This window comes from Neofelis nebulosa, chromosome 8 (assembly GCF_028018385.1).
Source record: "Neofelis nebulosa isolate mNeoNeb1 chromosome 8, mNeoNeb1.pri, whole genome shotgun sequence".
In the NCBI taxonomy this organism is placed as follows: domain Eukaryota; kingdom Metazoa; phylum Chordata; class Mammalia; order Carnivora; family Felidae; genus Neofelis; species Neofelis nebulosa.
The window spans coordinates 15,932,947-15,956,228 of NC_080789.1; the positions used below are offsets into that span (position 1 = coordinate 15,932,947).

The 23,282-nt window shown below is 47.3% G+C and overlaps 1 protein-coding gene across 4 annotated transcripts in view; it reads right to left on the bottom strand.

Annotated features, from left to right (window-relative positions):
- Positions 1 to 23,282, bottom strand: part of RFX4 (regulatory factor X4) — a 165,540-nt gene that overhangs the window by 75,259 nt on the left and 66,999 nt on the right. For 3 of the 4 annotated variants that reach the window (XM_058741529.1, XM_058741528.1, XM_058741530.1), the window contains 3 exons: positions 8,947 to 9,008; positions 3,767 to 3,980; positions 2,338 to 2,415 (listed from right to left, as the gene is read on the bottom strand). In XM_058741529.1, the coding sequence (XP_058597512.1) occupies positions 2,338 to 2,415; positions 3,767 to 3,980; positions 8,947 to 9,008 (354 nt within the window). Of the gene's footprint in view, positions 1 to 2,337; positions 2,416 to 3,766; positions 3,981 to 6,113; positions 6,292 to 8,946; positions 9,009 to 23,282 lie in introns of those variants that run through there. The other variant, XM_058741531.1, reaches the window with a different exon arrangement.

A 23,282-nucleotide genomic window follows, 5' to 3' on the forward strand; every position in this document is an offset into this window, starting at 1 on the left:
CCATGACTTTGGCCGTAACCAACTGTGTGACCTTGAGCAGGTCTTTTAACTCTCTGGTTGATATACACGATAACAGCAAGCATTTGTAGGACCTTTTATAGTTTACAAAGGGCTTTTGCTAGGCATTGTCTCATCTCCTCCTCCTCCTAGTAATCCTATGAATTAGACAGGCAGGGATGATATTTTTATCTTTATCTCTAGAACAAACAATATAGGCTTTGATGGCAAAGCCTGCACTCCGAGTCTGGCACTTTCCCCACAGGAGTGCTCAGCCCTCACCATATATTCTGCATCCTAATTCCTGGTGTGCATTCCTCCCACCACCACCACCACCACCACCACCACCACCACCACCACCACCCCCAGGCTGTGTCTTACTTCTCACCCCATTCTTTTTTTTTTTTTTTTTTTCAACGTTTTTTATTTATTTTTGGGACAGAGAGAGACTGAGCATGAACGGGGGAGGGGCAGAGAGAGAGGGAGACACAGAATTGGAAACAGGCTCCAGGCTCCGAGCCATCAGCCCAGAGCCTGACGCGGGGCTCGAACTCACAGACCGCGAGATCGTGACCTGGCTGAAGTCGGACGCTTAACCGACTGCGCCACCCAGGCGCCCCTGCCCATTCTTGAGACCTATGGCAGTGGGTGGTACCATTAGATACCTGATGTGTTGGGATTCATGAATGGAATTAAGTATAATGAGATGATGAGAGTGAGTTGTGAGATGGATAAAGTACGTATGAATGTAAGGGAGGACTGTCACTAGTTCTGTGCTTAGTATTTGTGGTGGAGAGGGACAGCTGGCCACGAGAGCTCAGAGCTCCTTTTCTGTGGTAGTAAACTGCTACCTGGTGAGGGAGCAGATACCCTTGCATCAAGGTGGGGCCATGCGACCAGCTCTTGCCAATGGAATATGGGCAAAGTGATATGTTTTATTTCTGGGCTGGCAAGGTTAAGAAGGGGGTAGTCTTCCCGGTATTCCTCTTCCCCATCCGTCAGCTGAACAAAGAGGACACCAAGGCTCTAGGGCAGGGTATGGCCACAAGGTGGAAGGAGCCTGGGTCCCTGAACAACCCCCAGCAACCAGCCTTCCCCCTGTGAGCACCCACAATGGGTTGTGACATCAACGAGAAATAAACTTCTAATGTATTAAGACTTGGTGTTATTTGTTACAGAAGCCAGCGTTGTCTTCACTGAGCATGAACCTTCATTTGGCCTCATGTCAGTGATCTCTGGGATTATAAGACATAGCCAAACCACAACATGAGGGAAAGCAGTGATATTTCTTTCTTTCTAAAAAAAAAAAAAAAAACTACTTAAATGGTTGCTGAAGGAATTGGGAGATGTGAACAATCTCGGGAATAAAAGCCACGAGCAGGAAGGATGGCACTTCTCCACCAGCACACCGCTATCTCTTCTGGAGCTCTGTGTGGGGGCCGAGTGCCGGCACGCAGGAGACCGGACCACTACTGCCCAGGTGACTGAGGGAACAGCCCGTGAGTCAACTCAAGTAAGCAGGGTGCTCGATAAACGTCCGCTGCTGTGAGACACAGAGGCGAAAAGGCAGAGGAAGATGGGGGAGAGAGCATTTTGTGCCTTACGTCATTTCTTACCCTTCCGTCTCCCACAGTGCACACCCCCGAAACACACACTGGGGAACCTCTGGGATCTTTTCCACCAATAGCTACTGGTTTTTTATAGCCCCTCTGTAGCCTGCACTGTCCTCTCTCAAAGTCAATGTCACAACCTATGCCAGGATGTGGTTTTGTGTTTTTTTGTTTTTTGTTTTTTTTTGGCCTGAAAGCATTTTCTGTAAACAGAAAGCCCTCAGGTTTACGGGGTGAAGCGTGTGGCTTCTTGCCAGCCCTCAGGAAGGCTCTTTTGGATGGCATTTTAGGCAAGAAGATTTTTCTGTCTCTCTGGTGACGTAACTGCTACTTCATCCCTTCTTGTTTCCCCTCTCCGTTCTTTAACTGTAATATTTTAATATAAAAATCAAACGGGGCCTCAGGAAAAGATCAAATCCAAAATACAGGAAAGCCTTCCCTCAGTTTCTCTAAATCTCCAACACGAGGCGTATGCTATCCCTGCAAACTGTCTTCCTCGTTGGCCAGCGGGACAGGATGCAGTTCGCTGGCTCGATCAAGGACAACTGCCTGTTCTCGTAGCAGGTCTGCAGAATGGGCTAACAACAGAGCCTGCTTCCTAGGATCACTGTAAAGATTACGGGTGCTCACGCACATCAGGGGTTTTCCCAAGGTCTGGCACCTAGTAGGAGCTACGGCTCCTATAATATTTTAATGCAGAGTATCCACAGCTCAACGCTTGTTGACCTACCTCATCAAAGTTGGCTCTTATTACAGTGTCCAGTATTCTCTGACAGTGCGTTCTGTACATCATAATAAAGGTAGAAACCTGTGGGGAGTGGGGGAGGGAGGGAGAGGATCAACAACAAAAGCATAATTAATACACATTACTGTGCCTTTGGAATTTCAGTTTTCAAGTCACTTATTCCCTGTTGAGGAGATGAAATTCACTTCACACCCACTCATCCTGGAAGACCCAGGTAAGTCTCTCTGTCACCAGTGGTGCTCTCTGACCCTGGGCTCCCTCCTCTGTGCTCCCATGGCACCTGCACGTCATTTCTCCATTGGAGCACCCGCCCTTTGGTATGGTGGAAAGCACAGGTTTCTCTCTCCCCCATTCTTCACCTCTGAGACTATGGGCTCTGGGAAAATTAGAAATGGCATGTTGTTCAGCCTCCTGTATCCAGCACTTTGCACAGCGCCTGGCACATAGTAGAGTTCAGCAGGGCATATTAATGAAATTCTCCTCATCAGCTAAGACACGGAAAAGTTAAAACCCAGTGTGTACTTGTAAGAAGAGGTGTTTGCCAAAAATCACAAAAAGACATTCAGAAATTTCCTGGAGTCTATCCAGCAAAAGAACTTCATCTCCAGCTCCATTTATCCAAGAATTTTAAAGCTATAGTATAGCAAGTTTGTTGACAGGGGCGGGGGGGGGGGGCAGAGACGGGGGGAGAAAGCAACTTTGAGAAAAAAAAGTATTTACTGGTTCTTAGATTTAAAGCATTATTTACAGATAATCTTTTTGCTTCAGAACATAGACATGCATTCATTTTTGTATAAACTTAGTTTGCTTATGACATAAGCATCCGTCTCCCCACTTGGCTGTGAGATTGCTGGGAGCAGGACACCTCTCTCTGTTCCCGCTGCCTCCCAGCTCCCAGCTCCCAGCTCCCAGGGTGATATGCAGACAGTGGGAGCTCAACACCTCCTGCTGCACTGGGCTGCATCTAGAAAGGTGCCTTAGAGATGTAGGTCAGAATTTCCTGCAAATACCCTTTGACCCAAACTATCTGATTCCCTGTACCTATAAAGATTTCTTTGTCTATCGCACTAAGGTTTCACCACATCCTCTGTAGCACATGGGAAAATAAACTTTATCTTATAAAATAACAATCAGGGTGCCTGGGTGGCTCAATGGGTTAAGCATCTGACTTTGGCTCAGGCCATGAGCTCACGGTTTGTGAGTTTGAGCCCCACATCGGGCTTACTGGTGTCAGCGTGGAGCCGGCTTGTCGTTCACTAAAGTCCACATTTTACTCGGATTTCTATCTTTACATTTTTAAACTCACCATTTTGCACTGAGAGAGAAAAAGAGAGGGAGAGGGGTTGTGTGCGTTGTGCGAGAGAAGAGAGAAAGGGGGGCCACCCACTCCCAGCAACACCTCAGACGTGGTCACCTTCTCCTCAGGCAGACTGGCTGGCAGATTTAGATCTTTGACATTTGGAAACTCTGGCAGCAACGTTCCAAGTTTGGACCGGGGTGAATATGCCACCGTCTGTTTGCTCACTTCTTTCTTGCCCGTCTCGCTCACCCAAGCGGCTCCTTTCTTGGAATACATCACATCATAATACTGGGAGCTTTCCTTCACCGCGATGCCATAGTAATGGTACCTGGGCGAGAGAGAGAGAGAGAGAGAGAGAGAGAGAGAGAGAGAGAGAGAGAGAGAGACAGACCCACATGTACTGTTATCAGGTGGAGTTTCCTGGGCAGGGGTACCCAAGACCAGAATGGCTGGGCCTATCCTCCCTGGGCTAGAAGAGTTAATTCTCCTGTGAGACTTGACATCTCAGGAATCTAGAATTAAACCAAAGTTCCATGTTGCAGCCATCAATCAGGCAGGTAAAAATAACCAAAATTGCCTCCTACAGAAAATGTTAAGTCAAATACTTTGCAAAGCAGAAAGGGGGGTGAAAAAAATTTCCATTTATATTTAATCTCTTATATCTAGCCCCAAATGTGATCCCAGAAGTTCAGAACCTGAGTGTCCTTTTCTGTGGAGACGCAGGAAAAAGGGTGTGTTTGCAACTGCTAACTGTACCACCAACAAAAATTCATTTGGCCCATGTTTTCTTAATCAATAAATGGTAGCCTCAAAGAACCGTCTCTTTAAAAAGATAGACTCAGTATCTTAGTTGGCACTGAATGTAAAAGACTGCAACTTTTTATTAACTCAAATGGGCTTAATAACAGCAACGGTTTCAATAGAGACTAATGAGGGATGGAAGGCACATTTTGTTTGGATGCTAGCTACAAGCTACTGAGCACTTGCTACATACTAGGCACTTTGCAAACTACTTTACCTACTTTAATTTGTAACATAATACTCTGCAATAGGGATTACTACAGTCTTTCTACAGATGAGAAAATGGAGAGCAAGAAAGCCTGAGAGTAATTTGCTCTCCGTCATCCAGCTGTTGGGAAGAGGTTCTTCAAGACGGGTCTGTCTGGGGTGCCTGGGTGGCTCAGCTGGTTGAGCATCCAACTTGAGCTCAGGCCATGATCTCACGGTTTGTGAGTTCGAGCCCCACGTTGGGCTCTGTGCTGACAGCTCAGAGCCTGGAGCCTGCTTCGGATTCTGTCTCCTTCTCTCTCTGCCCCTTCCCACTTGTGCTCTCTGTCTCTCAAAAATAAATGAATGCAAATAAAAATTAAAAAAAAGGGGCGCTGGGTGGCTTGGTCGGTTAAGCGTCTGACTTCAGCTCAGGTCATGATCTCACGGTCCGTGATTTCGAGCCCCGCGTTGGGCTCTGTGCTGACAGCTCAGAGCCTGGAGCCTGCTTCCGATTCTGTGTCTTCCTCTCTCTCTGACCCTCCCCCATTCATGCTCTGTCTCTCTCTGGCTCAAAAATAAATAAACGTTAAAAAAAAAAAAAATTAAAAAAAAAAAATTAAAAAAAAAAAAAGACGGGTCTGACCACAAAGCCACTCCGCTGCCCTAACAGAAAACACTGCAGGACTGCTGTTACAGACTTGGGAGGTACGTCAGAGTCACTTATGGAGCATAATAAAAATACAGATTCCTAGGCCCTCCCTTCCTACACCTGCTGATTCAGAAGGTGGGAGTGGGGCCCAAGAATCAGCACCAACACAAGCACCACAAGCTAACGCAGATGCACATCACTTTAAGATTGACAAGCCCGTTAGGCTGAGCGTCTGCATACATTGTGGCTCTATGATCCCCAGTCGGTGTCATTCTCTACTCTTGCAAATCAATGCTCTTCATAGCAACTAACATGGTGCAAAGTGCTTTACACATATTACCTTATTCAATCCCACAAAGCCCCTGTAAAGCTGGAATTAAGTATTATCCCCATTTTGCAGATTAGGAAACTAAGGACCAGGGAATTTAAGTCACACGCCCATGATCACGCAGTGAGTGGACACAGGATTTGAACCTCTAAAGTGCGCTAACCACTAAGCCAGTGATTCTCAAACTTTACTACTAAGAAGAATCACCGACAAAACATTAAAAGACAGACTCCTGGGCTCCACCCCCGAAGATTCTGATTTAGTATGTCTAGATTTCTAGACATAGATTTCTAGTCTAGATTTCTGCATCGCAACGCTAATGTAAGTAACTCATGGTCCTCGCTTTCAGAAACTCCGTACAACACATCAATTACTCGTTTCTGCTTGTGGAGATGTGGTTGCTGGTGCATTCTGAGTTATGGAAGAGGCTTCCCGGGGAGGGGAGATGAGCACACATAACCTCCCCTTCTCCCCACCCCCCTTACTCCTGATACCATTCGGTGATATTTCTGCTTAGTGGGCATCTCGCCTCCATCTGAATGCCTCCTGGGACGAAGAACTCAGGCCCTCCGAAGGCAGCCCTGTTCATCTTGGGTCAGGACCGTGATCAGAAAGTTCTTCTTTGTGTTGAGCTGCTCTCTGTCTTCTGCACCTTCTACTTCCCAACTGTCATAACTGCCTCCCAGAGAGCCACCGTCTGGGCGGGGGAGGGGAAGGTTCCGGGCTCTCCAGGGGGCCGGGCAGTTAGGACACGCCTCCCTAACCTTAACAAAGTTCCCCCTTTATAATCTCTTAAGATCAAGGTAGTGACAACACATTCAGATCATACCACTTCTTGATTTTCCCCAGCGTGTGTTGCTGAAATCAGCAACTGCAGCCAAGCTATTGCTCTGATCACTCCTCGGTTTTTCTATTTCAGTTCTATAGACATGTCAACACACTCCACGGTCACCCTGATTGATTCTGTCCAGGTAAAAGTGCCGAGGGATTTTCTCTAGAAGGCCAAGTTGGACACTAAACCTTCTTGTTACCTTTGCACTGGTTCCTTACTGAGCTATCAATTTGACACCACCAAATTTTTAAGGAAGATACCGCCCAATTCGTTAACTTCTGGGTTAAAGAAGACAAAAACAAAAACAACAAAAAATAAATAAAAACAGGCTCTCACATGTAGACAGAGGGAAACTTTCTCCAAGTTTCTGTAGGATAGGAAGCCCTTCTATCTTTATTATCTTTCTTCACTGTCTCTACTATGTATCTATTTCTACAGTCTATTTCTACTCTCCTTAGAGATGGGCAACAACGTATCTCTTCAAAGACTTGCCCCATTCTTCCAACCACCCACTTAATCTCTGGACTGAACTGCCCCTTGCGTACCAGCCACATGCTTACCAGCAAATAAGTAAGGGGGCATCTGGTTTTGTACTCTATACTCTTCACAAGACTGACACCTCATTTTTAAGTTTTAAATTTTAGAAACTGGAATTTTTCTTTATGGATGAGATTTATTCTTCAGAGCAGTCAGTCGCCTTGGAAAATTATTAGAAATTTATTCCAAAATGTCCCCTGCTCAAAATTTTCTGTAAATCTCTTTGAAAATTGCCCCCAGAGCTTCTGAGCCACACACACACACACACAGTCCTATTTTCAGAGCTTTACCAAAAAGGGTTTCTCCCAGTATGATCACCCACTTTCTTTACCTAACTTGACTCCAAAGTTAAATCCACCCTCGGAGAATAAGAATGCTGCCCAGGGTGGGCACCGGGTTGGCTCTACCAGTCGGACATCCGACTTGATTTCAGCTCAGGTCACGACCTCACAGTTCGTAATGGAGCCCTATGTCAGGCTCTGTGCTGACAACTCAAGCCAGCTTGATTCTCTCTCTCCCTCTCTGTCCGTCCCTCCCCCCATTCAAAATAAATAAACAAACAAACAAACAAACAAACAAAAAGAATGCTGCCCAGAGATGGCAGGAGCAGGGGGGAGTGAGGTGACAGTATGGAACACACTGCTTTTGAAGTACCCTCAGTTTCTTTTTTTTTTTTTTTTTTTAATTTTTTTTTTTTTAACGTTTATTTATTTTTGAGACAGAGAGAGAGAGAGAGCATGAATGGGGGAGGGGCAGAGAAAGAGGGAGACACAGAACCGGAAGCAGGCTCCAGGCTCTGGGCCATCAGCCCAGAGCCCGACGCGAGGCTCGAACTCACTGACCGCGAGATCATGACCTGAGCTGAAGTCGGACGCTTAACCGACTGAGCCACCCAGGCGCCCCACCCTCAGTTTCAAGTGTTACTAGTTCTATATGGTTGTTTGTTTAAGTGTTGGTGTTTTTTTAAGTCAGTATGTGCCGATCTGCTACTCAACACGGTCAAAATGTTTAGAAATGCTGCATGATAAGGCACCCTCTAGTGGAGTCACCAAGTAATCAACATAATAAAGGTTCTGAAAAGTCCTGCACGAAGGAACCTGTTGAACTCAGTGTTTCCCAAACTTACGTGGCCAACAGACCTTTTCCATGGAACACCTGTTAACGTCCAGCAACTTTTGAAATATCCCTTGAGGCAAGTCTTATAAGTCCTGTGCAGTGAAGGCAGAGATTCCCTTCCCACCAACTCACACCTAAGAGAAGGGGTCCATGCATCCTTCTCACTTTTCAGGACTCCTCCAGGAAGGACTTCCCAGGCTACCCTCTCTAAACTAGGCTACCCTCCTGTTACTCTACAACAAGCCTCTTTGACACAATCTAATTATCTCTTTTTGATCTGTCTTCCCCACCAGAGCATATGCTCCGTGAGGGCAGGTGACCTACACCTCATGCCGCACATCCGACACACAAAATGTGAAGCAAGGATGGGTTGGTCGGTTCCCAAAATTGATGGCTGGGAGGCACTGCGCCCTGTGTACCAGGGCATGGCTGGACCTCTCTGTCCCATCTCCCCTGCGGGGACTGGTACAGGTTGCTTCTCTGCCGAATGGATACTATCAGAGCAGAGAATTCGTTCAGTGAAACAATCCAAGTAACCTGGAAATTGTCCAAGAAGCCACAAAGTGCTCTTTTAAGTGATGCCCTGGACCATTTGACAAACACATCTAAAGGCAGGGTGGCACTAAGTTGGATTCCTTAAAACAGCTGGGCCAGATGGCTCTGGGTTTCGGGCAGCCCCTCTCTTGGGCGTCCTGGGAGAGGGGGGCCTGTTGTCTAAAGCTCTTCGTGCCAGGCACAGACTTCCTGCTGGGCCTGTGAACTGAGCTCAGGATCAAAGGCCTGGGGCCTGAGCCTGACTCAGAGACGTGCGTTCTGCAGGCACAATGGCTGCCGGTGCTTACTTGGACTGTCCTCGGGTCCCGAGTCTTCTGGTGGTCAACTGAGGAAACTGCTGCCTTATGATCTGTAAGTCAACACAAGAACCGGTTACCCGTGGGGAAAGCGGGGAGCACAGCGACTGATTTTACAAACAGCAATCCAAAGGGGGAACGCATGTGTCCTTGATTGCAATAACCTATCAAGAGCCCATCGGGACCCTGGAGAGGATACGGGCGTTGGGGAGCTGGGAGGGGAGCACTGGAGTAACTGTGAGGCCCTGTACTCTGAAAGGGTCTCACTTGGCTGCTCTGTGCTCCCCCCCCCCCCCCCCCCACTCACAATGTAGGGGGAGTACTGGCTGATCCAGAACATGTCACCGCCCTGCTTAGAGCCTTCCAATGGACTCCATCGCGCCTGGGACAAAGACCCACCCTCAGTCTCTTTAACGAGTCCCTGCTCTTACCTCCTGGCCTTCATCTCCTATGACTCACCCTTACTCACCAGACTCCAGCCACGCTGGCTTTTTTTTTTCTTTTTCTTTTTTACTATTCCTGAGACACACTAGACTCACTACCCACTGGGGCCTTTGTAGGGCAGCTCCCTCTGCCAGGAGTGCAACTTCATCACATCCTCACAGGACGGGCTCCTTTTCTTACAACATCCAGGCCTCTGCCCAGAGGCCTCCTCTAACGAGCCAGCAGGAGTAGCACAAGCAATCCTTTATCATCCGTGGCCCTGCTTTGCATGGTCTTCTTCTCACTCCGCACTCTCTGAAATTACCTTGTTCACTTACTCTCTGCGTGCCTATTTGATGTCTCCCCCTACCTCAGCATAAGCTCCTTGGGAACAGGCACCTGGCCCAGGGCTTGGCCCAGGTGAGGAGCTCAAACCATGCTGCTGAGTGGAGGAATGAAGCCCGACCTCTGCCCCAAGGGTATATCCTTGACTCTTCTGCAGTGTTGCCCAGGATATTCATATGGATTTGCAAGGAACCTGGGAGGAGAGGCTGTCTGCCAAATAAAGACACAACCAACAGGCCTCATCCTTGGTGTTTGCAGAGATGATGTTTGTGGATAGGCAGGATAATGCAGGGGTTCCGTGTGAGGGCTTTGGAACTCGGCTCCCTGGATTAGACAGATCCCAACTTAGCCATTTGTTAGCTGGGGACCCTTATTTAGGCATTCAAATGGCTCAGATTCTTCATTTGTAAAATAGCTACGATAAGCCCTACCTTAGAGAATTCTTGTAAAATCTATAAGTAAACATATGTGGGTAATTTGCAACAATGCCTTGCACTTAGTAAGGCCTCAATAAACGTTACCCATTATTACCACTGACTGTCCTGATCATTCATTCCTTTTTACTTCCACAGACTACTTCTGAAGTCCCAGCAAATTCTTCCAGCTTCCCTCCCCTTTTAGAACAGCACCACGCAGGTAGGCACGGTCAGGGAGACCCCACGCGCAAGCTGCCCTTGGTGAGTTGAGACACGCCTGCCGACTTCCCTGGTGAGGCATGAACATACAGTGCCTTCTCAGAGACAGGGATGAGTCTCTCCTGACCCAGCACCCCCTCTCCCATCCACACTGCTATTCTCAGTGACTGACCTGCTCAGTCATTCAGCTGACATTTACTGTGACCCTGTTAGTTATTCGAACATGGAGGTGCTGTTTAACCTCTCTGATGTCTGGGGACTCAGGGGTTTTATATTCATCCCCAAGGGCACCCGGGTAGCTCAGTAGGTTATACGTCTGATTTCGGCTCAGGTCATGATCTCACAGTTTGTGGATTCAAGCCCTGTGTTGGGCTCTGTGCTGACAGTTGGAGCCTGGAGCCTGCTTTGGATCCTGTGTCTCCTTCTCTCTCTCTGCCCCTCCCTCTCTCTCTCAAAAAATGAATAAACAGGGGCGCCTGGGTGGCGCAGTCGGTTAAGCGTTCGACTTCAGCTCAGGTCACGATCTTGCGGTCTGTGAGTTCGAGCCCCGTATCGGGCTCTGGGCTGATGGCTCAGAGCCTGGAGCCTGCTTCCGGTTCTGTGTCTCCCTCTCTCTCGGCCCCTCCCCGTTCATGCTCTGTCTCTCTTTGTCTCAAAAATAAATAAACGATAAAAAAAATAAATAAATAAATAAAAAAAAAAGAAAATCTAATAAGATAACATGACGATACTACTTTGGGAAATAAAAAAGCCCTTCTAAAATGTTCGCTCACAGCGATGATACTGTTTCGGAATTCTCTGAAATCTTTCTGTATTGACAGAGACAGCCCTGGTTTCTCTCACCCTCACTCCCATAAGCTGAGGATATGGGTCCTCACTTGGACTACGTCCCTCTCAAAATGCTGTGACCTGAGGGAAATGCAGTATTCGGGGTGGGGTCTCAGCGACAGCACTCTGCCCCAAGGTGCACACCACGGTTTTAGTGGCCTCACCACCTCCGGCCAAGTACACCCTCCAGACTTTCATCACAGAACTGATTTCAGAGCCAAGATATGAAGTAGCTGTTCACAACGGTACAAACCTGAACAGCTACAGATATTCCGATACAGGTCGAGGGAAAATAACACAAAGTGTGAAGATGAGGTCCGGGTTAAAAGTGGGTTATGATTTGGGTTCAGAGTTTGCTACCTGACCAATACAGTAAAGTCATGGGAGTCCCAGTACCCATCAGATAAACACACTAGCTGCCTAGGAAGAGCAGAGATCTTTTTTGCATGTTGGTCTAGGACATTTCCCCCATACTGCAGGCACGACAGTGAGGTAACATGTTTAATGCTCTGATATTAGCAGGCATTTGGAAGATGATACTACTGAGTGCAGTCAAAGGTGTGGCAAAACTGAAACTCTCAAAGATTGCTCATGACATTATTTATTATCGTACTACCACTCCCCAAACATTATTACGATACATCTCACGAACCACAAAATATTCATACTTTTTGATCTATGAATTCCAAGGAAATAATCTGAAACATGAAGAAGCTACGTGCAGGGTTACTAATAAGAGAGACAAATTGGAAGCAGCATTAAGGGTCCAATGACAGGGAGCTGGCTAAATAAATGATCATATATACATTCAATAGACCGTTATGCAGGTGTTAAAAATGACGGTAACAAAAATTATGTCACGGCACAGAAAACTTATGTATGACATGATGTTAAATAAAACAGTATACCTCAAAACTACATGTATACTATGCTTATAGTTTGTTTTTACAAATATAGGAAATGGAAAAGGAACGTGGAAAAGTAAAAATGGATATCTATTAAGGTGGTAGGATTGTTATGAGAACAAAAAGATTTTTGTATAGCATTTGTATACAAGGTCAACATTTTTTCCAGATAGAAAAGGATTTTCTCATTACAAATATTTCTAAGGGCACCTGGGTGGCTCAGTTGGCTAAGTGTCCAACTTCAGCTCAGGTCATGATCTCACAGTTTGTAAGTTCAAGCCCCGCGTCAGGCTCTGTGCTGACAGCTTGCTCAGAGCCTGAAGGCTGCTCCGGATTCTGTCTCCCTTTCTCCCTGCCCCTCCCCCGCTCACACTCTGTCTCTGTCTCTCTCAAAAATAAACATTAAAAAAAAAAAAAAAGAAATATTTCTAATTCACAAAAGACATTCACGATAACCTTGAAGGAAGCACCAAAAATCTTACAGAATGTTATAGTGGCTGTTTTTCTTTTTCTTTTCTTTAAAAATATAAATAAATCATTCCCTATTCCCTGCAAACAATATGTAGATAATTTTTAAAAGCAGCATTTGGGGGGGGGGGGATGCTAAGCTTTATCATTATGTGATTTAAGAGAATGAGTATAAAATTCTGAATCTAAGTATTTATCCAAATGGCATCCTACATAATATCCTGGCCCCAGGCTAGGTACTAGGCACTAGGGCCACAGACTCTGGTCTAGAGATGTTCTAAAAAGCCCCCGGGGAAACAAAGCCTTCAGAAGCTGTCTGTTCTACCTCGAAGAGGCAATAAAACATACAATCAGTGTGTTTGCAATTCTCTGTGCTATGATCTTGAGGAATTATCAAGTTGTGGAATAGGGCCTTCAAATGCACAGATCCATTCATCCTAGGATTTCCTCCACAGCTCAAGGGTTTTACTTACTCCTTTTGAATAATGTGTGGATCTATATGCGCAGTTTTACTATCTTGTGGCCAGCACCACACTCCACTGAGTCGCCCAAGACAGAAGAGGAGAGACTGTGCTCTCTCTTCCCGACCCTGCACAACCCCATGTTGCACTGATTCTGACGAAGACGCCTGCTGAGCCCGGCCACTTCTCTCTGTCCCCACGCGGCGCCCCTAGCCCACCCTGGCCTCACCCGGACCACAGACACACCCTCCTAACTTGGCTGCCCTGAACATGACCATTTCACTTCCTCATTGGAAACACTAGGTGCCTGCTCACTGCCTACACTGAGCTGCGGCCCCAAGAGCCACAATAGGTTGCCTGACGGTACATAGTTTGGATTCACTCAACAATAACTATTTACTAAGCTCCTCCTATATGCCAGACACTTTGCTAGGCACTGAGGGACACAACACTGAGCTGAACAGAAACAGCCTTTGGTGAGGAAGCTTACATCTAGTGGGAGAAGACCAAAAATAAATTAATTAAAATGTCAATGTATCTTGTATCAGGTTAAGTGCTACAGAGAGGAACAAAAGGAACAGCGTGAGTGGAATGGAGAAGGTAGGGGTGGGGGGAGAGGTTTTTTTGTTGTTTTTTTACGGTGATAAGGGCTAAGTGGTAATGTGGCATTAGAGTGGCGACCTGAAGGAAATGTGAGAATGAGCCTCATGGATATGGTGGTGGTGGTGGAGGGGAGGGGGGGTTTCAAGCCCAGAGAACAGCCAGTGCAAAGACCCTGGGGTAGGAGCTTGTTTGATGCGTCTCAGAAGGGCAAGGAGGCCAAGTGGCTGGAGCACAGTAAGTGCTCAGGAGAGCAGGAGAACAGGAGGTCGGGAGTGGCTGATGGAGCATGGTTCATGTGGGGCCTTGTAGGTCTTTATGAGCACTTCTGCTTTTACCCACAATGAGATGGGGAAACCTTAGAGAGCTCCAAGCAGGAAAGTGGGGAATAAGTCTGACTTACCTTTCCAAAGGACAGCCCTGGCTGCTGGATGGAAAAGTGACATCAGGGGGCAAGGGTAGAAACAGGGAGACCATGAAAAGGCCACTGTGTAGTCCAGGCAGGAGACATTATGGCTCAGTACCTTAATCCATTGATTCAATAAATCAAAGAATAAATGAAGCCCCTCTCTTTGGCTGGCCACGGAAGTTGTTTCTAATATTGTATTAACGTAAATAATGCTATAAGCAGTACCTTTTGGATAATGATTTTTCTTTTTATTTAATTTATTTATTTTGAGAGAGAGAGAGAGAGAGAGAGAGAGAGAGAGAGAGCGCGCAGAGGACAGGCAGAGAGAGGGAAAGAGAGAGAATCCCAAGCAGGCTCTGCACTGTCAGCACACAGCCTGACACAGGGCTTGGTCTCACGACCCGTGAGATCATGACCTGAGTCAAAACCAAGAGTCGGACGCTTAACTGACTGAGCCACCTACGTGCCCCGATTTTTATTTTTATTGGCCAGTATTTTGGTTTTTTCCCCCCTTTATAATAGTTTCTCAAATATGGAGCTGCCTGATTAAAGGGGAGAAATATTTCAAAGTTTGTGAGAGGTACCGTCAGTTGCTTTCTATGAAGTGCAGAAGGCTATTATCACTTTTAAAAAATGTGCTAAATTGAAGGGCCAAAAGATACCTTCCATTTGAGCATCAGGTTTCTTGTCTATCAAACAGAGATAAAACACTGGCTCAGCTAATCTCACAGGCTTGCGGGGGTACCAAAGGAGTTAGGGAATGGATGCCCAGCCCTGCCTCCTGGGCCGCATCAGCCTGGGATGGGAGCAGGAAGGAGGGTAAGAGCTCTGCCTCCGCGCGCTTTCAAAACTGCACAGGACAGTGACCTGCTTCCAGGCAGGGCGCTGAAGCAGAGGGGTCCACGTGTGTTAACACCCCGTTCTGTCTCCACGGTCCTCATCCTCTTCTAGCCTGTTCTCTTCATTGGCACCCTCTAGTAAGATCCTTTGACGGATTTTCGGAGGATCCTCATTGAACTCCTTTTTTTTTTTCAGACTTCTGTGGTATGTCCTGGTCTCCCAAGCAATATTCCTCGTGCGGTTAGAATATTTAGTTCTTTTTGTGACAACACATTTTATCTAGAAATCCTGGAAGACAAATCCTCTCCTCCTCCTCCTCCTCGAAAAGAGAGAAAGATGATTTCAAACAGGGAACTAAGAGGAAGGGACGTTTGCTGAGTAGGGGGTGGGGGGTGGGGGACGCCGTACAGCATCACGTTCTTCCCAAATGGAGGTCAAGACTTTTCCCACTCTGAGCAAAGAAAGGGCTGTTACAGATTGCACCCCTCCTTCCAGCCGCAACAAAAACCTGTGGGAAGGGGGTTTGCTGCCTTTTTTTTTTTTTAAGTGTTTCTTACGGGCTGCAAATTACAAATTATTCTCTTCTCTTGTCACCAAGTAATCAGCTGGTCCCAGAATCTGAAAGCCCAGCACAATTTAGTTTGAGTCTCAAAATGCAGGGTCGGTTCAGCCCCACTAAGGCTGTTCAGCTTTTAATTTCTGCAGCAAGACTCAGCAAACAGTCAAACACTTTTGTGGAGCTGTGAAAGCTGAGTTTCGCTGTTTGATAAATGAGCAGGCGGCAGGCAGCCCCTCTTTCTCTTTTTGTATGGATTCAATGAAGCCTGCCTAAAGAACACCACATGCTGTTCTAGCTACTGATCTAACATTCCGCAACATCCCAGCCTTCCAAATTCCCTTTAATTACTAGGGAATCCCACCCTTCTCCCTTTCAGCCGAGGCAGCCAGGGCCGGGGGCTCCATGGGGCTAGGGGTGGGAAGCAGAGCAGCCCTGCAGAACTCCCCTCCCTGGAGCTGCCGGATTTCTTCTAGGTGGTGGTGGCCAGGCTATCCATCTCTCCTGTCCACTCTTCTCCCCGGTCAACCACGTGTGGCTCTAGGCTGAAGGCAATTCCACACGTGGGCTCTCCTGACATGATTTTGTGGGCACAGCTTTTCAAGAAATGTGAGTTTTGGGCACATGTTTCTGAAATGACATATTCAAATCACGCCCCCCCCCCCACCTTTAAGAGAAGGAAGGGAAGGAGGGAAAGAAGAGCAGCCTCCACCCTGAGCATCAGCAAGAACCAGGCACTGGATGAGGTGTTTGACATGCAACGTTGATTTCATCCTAAAGACGATGCTGGAGGGAAAAATATGGTGATCCCCATTTCACAGATGAGATACAAGGATCTACGTCTGTTCAAGCCTCCTCAGATTCACAGACTCCAGTTCGACTGTCTCTCCTGTTCTTCAATATGTCTGGTACCCATGGGAGCCAGCAAGGGGTCCACTAACTGTGTGTGAAAACCCTGATGTCCTGTCTAGATGCTGCCTCGGGACACCTTTACAGACACTCCAGAAAGCCACTCTGTCTTGTTACTCTTACAGACAGGCTTTGTTTGATTTTGATCTCAAAGTGTATGATCTTGATCTAGCTTGATCTCCAAACTTAAGTCATCAGGGACAGGCTTTGAAAAAAGGCTGTGGTTGTTTCCAAAAATTCAATCCACCCTCAGGAGGCAACGATTTGCCACCAACAAGGATTGATCCAAAAGGAGTTCCAAGGTAATGGGATAAGTGCACATCCTCCCACACTTTGAAAGAGACAAACTCATGTGTATAAGGAGTCAAGTACGCTCAGAACAGTTCAAAAATAAGAGCTGTGGGTCTGAGTTGAGAGGTTTTTTGGGTGTGGAAAAAGTAGAGGGGCTTTTCAAATAGCAAGAGGTGAGAAATTCAGTATAAGGGCAAGTTGTTTTGTAACTATGTATTGCAAAAGTCCTGTGCCTTCTCTTAAAAATACACACGCACAATTGTTTTGAACACGAGAAAGAGATGATTAAGAAAAGAGGTTGTTCCAAGGGATTCTAATTGTCACAACTTCAAGTGTGAAAGTGAGAAACGTACTCACTTTCTTTGTTGACGAGAGACCTCACCCCTTTAGCAGAGAAGAAAATATAATTAAGTTAGTGGTATCAATAAGGATTTTGAAACAGCCTGCCTCTATGCTTTCACTTTGAAATGGGTGTTTGCCAAAGCGATTACACTATCTTGATGCACCTCTGGCCATTCAAGAGTTTTCTGGGAACACCTACTAGGCGCCAGGTGCTGGGAGGGTGGGGGTGGCTGCAGGACATTCCCCCGAGAGAAATTTCACATATTTACGAGAAACTCCTATCTAGTGCGATGAGACGGAAATGGAATTTCAAATCCCGTGCATGGGTTGATGAAGGATTCTGTGAAAACTCCTGGAGCTGCAAGCGTTAACAGCTAACGTGTTGTCCCTCGAGAGGTAGGTACCATGGATGACAATTCTGAGAAGCCCCCAACCCATACGTGAGCCCAGTCTCATCCTGAGGCTGCCTGGATGGTGTGTCACGTGTTTAAGTACAAGAAGAAACAGTCCTCACACACGGGCTTAGCTAGAATGAGGTGAGTTACATAAGCTACAGGTTAAGTCAAGACCGGAATAACTCCGAAGGCGACAACAGGAGCGGGTGAGGGTGGTAATGGCAGCATGCGCACCAGGCAGGACATTTTTAGAACAATTGTTCTCAAAATTGTTCAGAAGGAAGAGCAGCGGGAAGAGCCAAAACATAGATGTTAGCGGTGATATATTAAAAACACGATGTATCAAAGTCATGGAGTGCTGCCATGGTGAACTGAAATCATAATCATAGCTGACATGCACGGAGTGTTTACATTTACCAGGCACTGAGCTGAGGAAGCCCCCTCCCCCAATAGCCATCATGACAACAACTCTCCACGCGGTTGCTGCCATGTTCCCATTTTCTGGATGAAGAAACTGAGAGAGGCCCAGAGTGGTTTGGAAATCGTCTGAGCTCACCCAGCTGGTAACTGGTGGGGATGGGACTCGAACCCAGACAGTCTGACTTCTGAGCTTGGGCACTGCATGACACGTAGAGACAGACACCTGAAATCACACACTGTGGGGTCGGGTATGAAAGCAGACCTTCTGACGTGGACAACCCACAGCAGATACTCAAGGTGAAGAAAAACACACGCAGGAATTTAAAGTTGCAGGGAACTCCATCAATGGAATTAGCATTTTCCTTTGAAAACTGGAAACAGAGCATTCTTGAAGGATCCTGATGCCTCAAGAGCACCTTCATCTTCCTGCGCCCCCGCAGGGCCCTGCACGTGACTTGGGGTCAGTGAGGGGAACGGAAGGACTCTTGAGGAAGAGGGCAGGCACGTCAAGCAAGAAGGATCTTTGGCTCCTACCCCAGGTATATGCAGCTGCCCCAAGCACGGGTCCCCAGAACACACTTGGCATTTTCTGGCATCGCTTGAGCATGGCCGGCAGTGAGGAAGGAGCCAAGCATTTAAGGAGGAGCCACCCACAGCCTCAACTGCCAATGACAAGTCCCCACGAGGAAAAGGCAGCATATAAATACATTCAATTCATACATCTGTCGCCCCAGCTTCCCCTTCTCTGGTCTCCCTGCTGCTTCCTGGTCTCCCTGCCCCACAGCAGGTGGGGTTCCCCCACCCCTTAGATCCAGCCCCGCCACTCCATGTGTGACCTGGGGAAAACCACTCAATTCCTCTCAATTCCCTCAGCTAAAAAATGATGGGGTCTCACCAACCAATCTCCAAGTCCCTGAAATAGATTAAACTCCTTTATATTGATATGTCAGTAACCGATATAGATTAATGACTCATCCCGCTCTGTTCTAATTGCATTTTTACAGACTTAATCAAAGGAACAGAGGGCTCCGGAAATCAACAAAGCCTTCAGGGGACACACAGTTTTGAGGCTAAATGGCCTCTCCACGTATTCAAATGGCACTATCTCCTAGCTGTCTAGAGCCCATCCACGAGAGCCTCTTGCTGATGAGCTGACTATAAATCACGTTACCTGCCCACTGTCTTTAAGTGATCACTCTGTGCCACCTGTGTCCTTCTCCTGGGCTCCTAACCTGACAGTATTCCATACATGTTTTCAGAATTCTGGGTTCCATTTCATCGTTGTGACACTTATAAAAGGACACACAGGGACAATGTGGGGGAAATGGGTCAAAAGGTCGAAACTTCCAGTTGTGAGATAAAAAAATGTCCTGAGGACATCACCTGTCAGCATGGTGACCGTAGTTCATACTGTGCTGTACATTTGAAAGCTGCTGAGAGGGGCGCCTGGCTGGCTCAGTCGGATGAGCTTCCGACTTCGGCTCAGGTCATGATCTCACGGTCTGTGAGTTCGAGCCCCGCGTCGGGCTCTGTGCTGACAGCTCGGAGCCTGGAGCCTGCTTCTGATTCTGTGTGTGTCTCTCTCTCTGACCCTCCCCCGTTCATGCTCTGTCTCTCTCTGTCTCAAAAATAAATAAACATTAAAAAAAAAAAAAAAGGGGCGCCTGGGTGGCGCAGTCGGTTAAGCGTCCGACTTCAGCCAGGTCACGATCTCGCGGTCCGTGAGTTCGAGCCCCGCGTCAGGCTCTGGGCTGATGGCTCAGAGCCTGGAGCCTGTTTCCGATTCTGTGTCTCCCTCTCTCTCTGCCCCTCCCCCGTTCATGCTCTGTCTCTCTCTGTCCCAAAAATAAATAAAAAACTTTGAAAAAAAAAAATTTAAAAAAAAAAAGAAAGAAAGAAAGCTGCTGAGAGAGTAGATCTTAAAAGTTCTCATCACAAGAAAGAAAAAATTATAACTCTGGGTAGTGACAGATGTTCACTGAACTTATCTGGTGACTGTTGCACATTATACACATATATCATACCATTATGCCCTACACCTAGAACTAATGCAATGTTATATGTTAATTATAGCTCAATGTTTAAAAAAAATGAATACACGTATTTCTAAAATGCTCATATGTGGATAAAATGGTTCATTGTTTACCCCTTTCTCCTTGCTAACCAAACTCTAATTTTTTATTCCAGGAGGCGATGGTCTACATTTTCCTGCTTCCCTGACAACCAAGGGCAGCCAGTGAGATATAGGGGAGATCACTGGGCAGGGCTCCGGGAAGGCTCTTGAAGATAGCCAATTTGGCTGGAGTTTTGACCTGTCTCTTCTTACCGCCTTTTCCCCCTTCTGGCCTGGAATATAAGCCTTTGTTGTCCAGCAGCCACTTTGGACCATGAGGTGATACAGAAGTTGGAAGCCATCCGCTACAAATGGCAGGGCATAGAAAGAGGAGGAGCCCAGGTTCCCGATCCTCTTAAAGGGCTGTTATGCCGGTGTTGGGTTATCATCTTTTATATTTAATGTGAAGAAAAGGAAAACCACTCGTTTATTTAAGTCACTGTTTGGGAATGGAGAGGGGCATTTTTCACCCACAGCCCCACAATACAATTCCTAACTGATCCACCTTCTGATTTCCACCCAGAATTAACTTCCCAGGGAAGGTTCCAGTAGCCGTGGAGTCAGCCATGCCATCTTTGTTCAAAGGGAACAAAACGAGCATCCAGTTCACAGGGCTGGGTGAGGACTGCACGAGATAGTGTGTGCAGAGGGCTTGGCACAGAATCGGCGTCACTGCCCATCCCAGTTTCTAACTGAAAAGTATTTCCAACTAATGCAGTAAAGATCCCCGTATGTTTGTAGACTGACTTCCGCATTTGATAGATGGAGGGACTGAGGTTCAGAGAGGGAAAGGGACCTGTCCATGGTCACAGAGAGAGTAAGGGCAACGGATCCTCAAGTTGAGGACTCAAAACCTGGCATTATTGGAAACTCCTGGCCAATGCCCATGGTGGGGCCTCAGTAAAGGTCTGCTGAGGGAGACAAGTTTTTGCCTCACAACCTCTCTGCAATGCATGTGACAGATAAGTGGAAAGCAATCTGCTTATAAGTCAGAGATGTGCTCTTGGCTCAGAAATCTGAGGCCCGGTTTTTCTTTCTGAAAAAGCTTAGCTTGCTGCTCAACATAGAGATGCTCCACCTTTGTGAAGGCAGAGCTTTTGCTTAGAGATCCCCCAAAAAACCAAGTGGAGATGCAGGAGAGAGAAGTATTTGGTGAAATCAAAACACCTTCCTCAGCTTCCGTGGATCCCACAAGGCTGCAGGTCGGGAGAGGGCAGTAGTGCATCCCTGGGGCTCTTCCCAGATTGACCTCATTCTCAGGCCACCAGTCACCCCCCACCCTTGAGGAGGCAGAAGTCTCCTCCCTTTGTCCCCCCAGTCATGGGTGTTCCAGCTCAGGGGCACATCTGCCATCTTGTTCTGTGGTTTCTCATGGGCACGTGTCCCTTCTGCAGCCCACTCCCCTCGAGGACAGACTATCTTCTTCACCCTGCTTCCCATCTGCCAGCACAGAGCTGGGGCCACAAGGGATCGAGCTAAATGAGTATCTAATAAGTGGGGGAACACAAGTGTCGAGGGGGAACCAGCATGGGAAATACTGGCTGCAGGGTTCACAGTGCCCAGAACACCTGGGTGGGGAAAGATTTGAGGGGGCATTTCTCAACTGTGATAACAGCACCCATGCCTCTGAGAGACAGGCCGAGATTTCAGTCCCAAATTCCACCATCTAACAGGTGCCAGGTGGTTGCTAATGACTGCACCAAGGTCAAAGGCCCAGTATTTTGTTCTCCACATACACCTACCTCCAGCACCCCCCCCCCCCACATACATACCCTACCCCCAAAATAACTTGCCCTGGGGCAACTGAGATAAGTTGAAGTGCATGCACTCTTAGAGCCAGACTTTCCAGGTTCACATCCATTTACTGTCTGTGTGGCCTTGGGCAAATTACCTTATCTCTCTGGGACTCGATTCACCCATCTACAAAATGGGGATAACAAAAGTTCCTACCTCATGGAGTAGTTTGGAGGAGGCAGATATATGTAAAATGCTTAGAAGAGTGCCAGGTCATAGAAAGCCCTAGGTATTTGCTATTTTTATTAATTTTATAAAAAGCTCTCTAACATCTGTTAAAAAGAATGGTCTATTAATAAGCTTGGGCAATCTAGGGGTCCCTGGGTGGTTCAGGCAGTTAAGTGTCAGGTCATGATCTCGCAGTTTGTGAGTTCAAGCCCCACTCTGTGCTGACAGCTCAGAGCCTGGAGCCTGCTTCAGATTCTGTCTCCCTCTCTCTCTCAAAAATAAATAAACATTAAAAAAAATAAGCTTGGACAATTTAGCTGGGTATGATGTCACGTGTAGGCCAATTCTGATCCCCATGATTTTGTTTCAATTTACAGTTCCACTCACTGTTCTCTAAAAATTTACTTTACTGCTTTTTACTAGAGAAATGGGGTTACCATTTTGGAAGTATTTTTTTTTCTCAACCTGGCAAGCCTGTAAGCACCAGCAGCAGGAGAAAAAGGTCAGGGAAGAGCAGGAGGTCAGACCACATGCCCCGCTTCCCCTCTGCAGGTCCTCAGGCCACACGTGGTCAGGGCTGAGTTGCGAGTCTGGGAGGAGTTTCCAAGTGGATGTGAGGCTGCAGGTTTTGATTGGAGCCCTGGACCAGACTTCAATGTCTAACAGAGAGCCTACATTATTGAAAAGAGGCTTGTTTTTATAATCAAGAATCAAACAGCAATTAAGCCTGCCATGAAGCCACCGGGGGTCAGGGAAGGAGGCTGGGCCATAGCGTGAGCAAAATCACTTTCTGTGTGTACACTGCTGAGTTCGTCCCGTTCCACACACCGGTTATATCTGTGGGGGCTCATCTGGGCATCTCTAAGAATCAGGGTGTAAGAGCAGGTATGCAGTGAGCTGGTTAAAACCCTCCAACACTAGAACGGAGCCGGATGGGGGATCCTCAGCGGAGGAGCAAGAGCAGCCTGGGGGTGGGTGGTGGAAAGTCAGGAGAGCACATCCCTTCAGCCATTGTGGATGGAGATCCACGGGGCTCCCCCCAACCCATGACTGGACTCATTCCTGCAGCCGGATGGATGGCCATTCCAGCAGAGGGCGCTGGCGGGAAGAGCCCTCAAAATGAGTCCCGCTGACTTTCCTTCTTTCACCCTCCTCTGATGCCCCTCTGCTCCAGCCCTGGAGAAGGCAGAAGACAGAGAGAGGAAGGAAGCACCCACCCTGCCCCTCTTTGACAGAGCAAATTCTGAGCCCCAGGAAGGGAGAGGCTCTGCCTTGCATGGGAGATGGACGTTTTAAACTGGACCGAGTGGGACTTTTTCATAGCTGAAAATGAGTTAATCTTCTAACCAACACCAATACGATGGCTGAACATGGTTGGGATGCTGTGGGGTTTCCCTGTGATGTCATCGGAGGACAGAGCAGGAC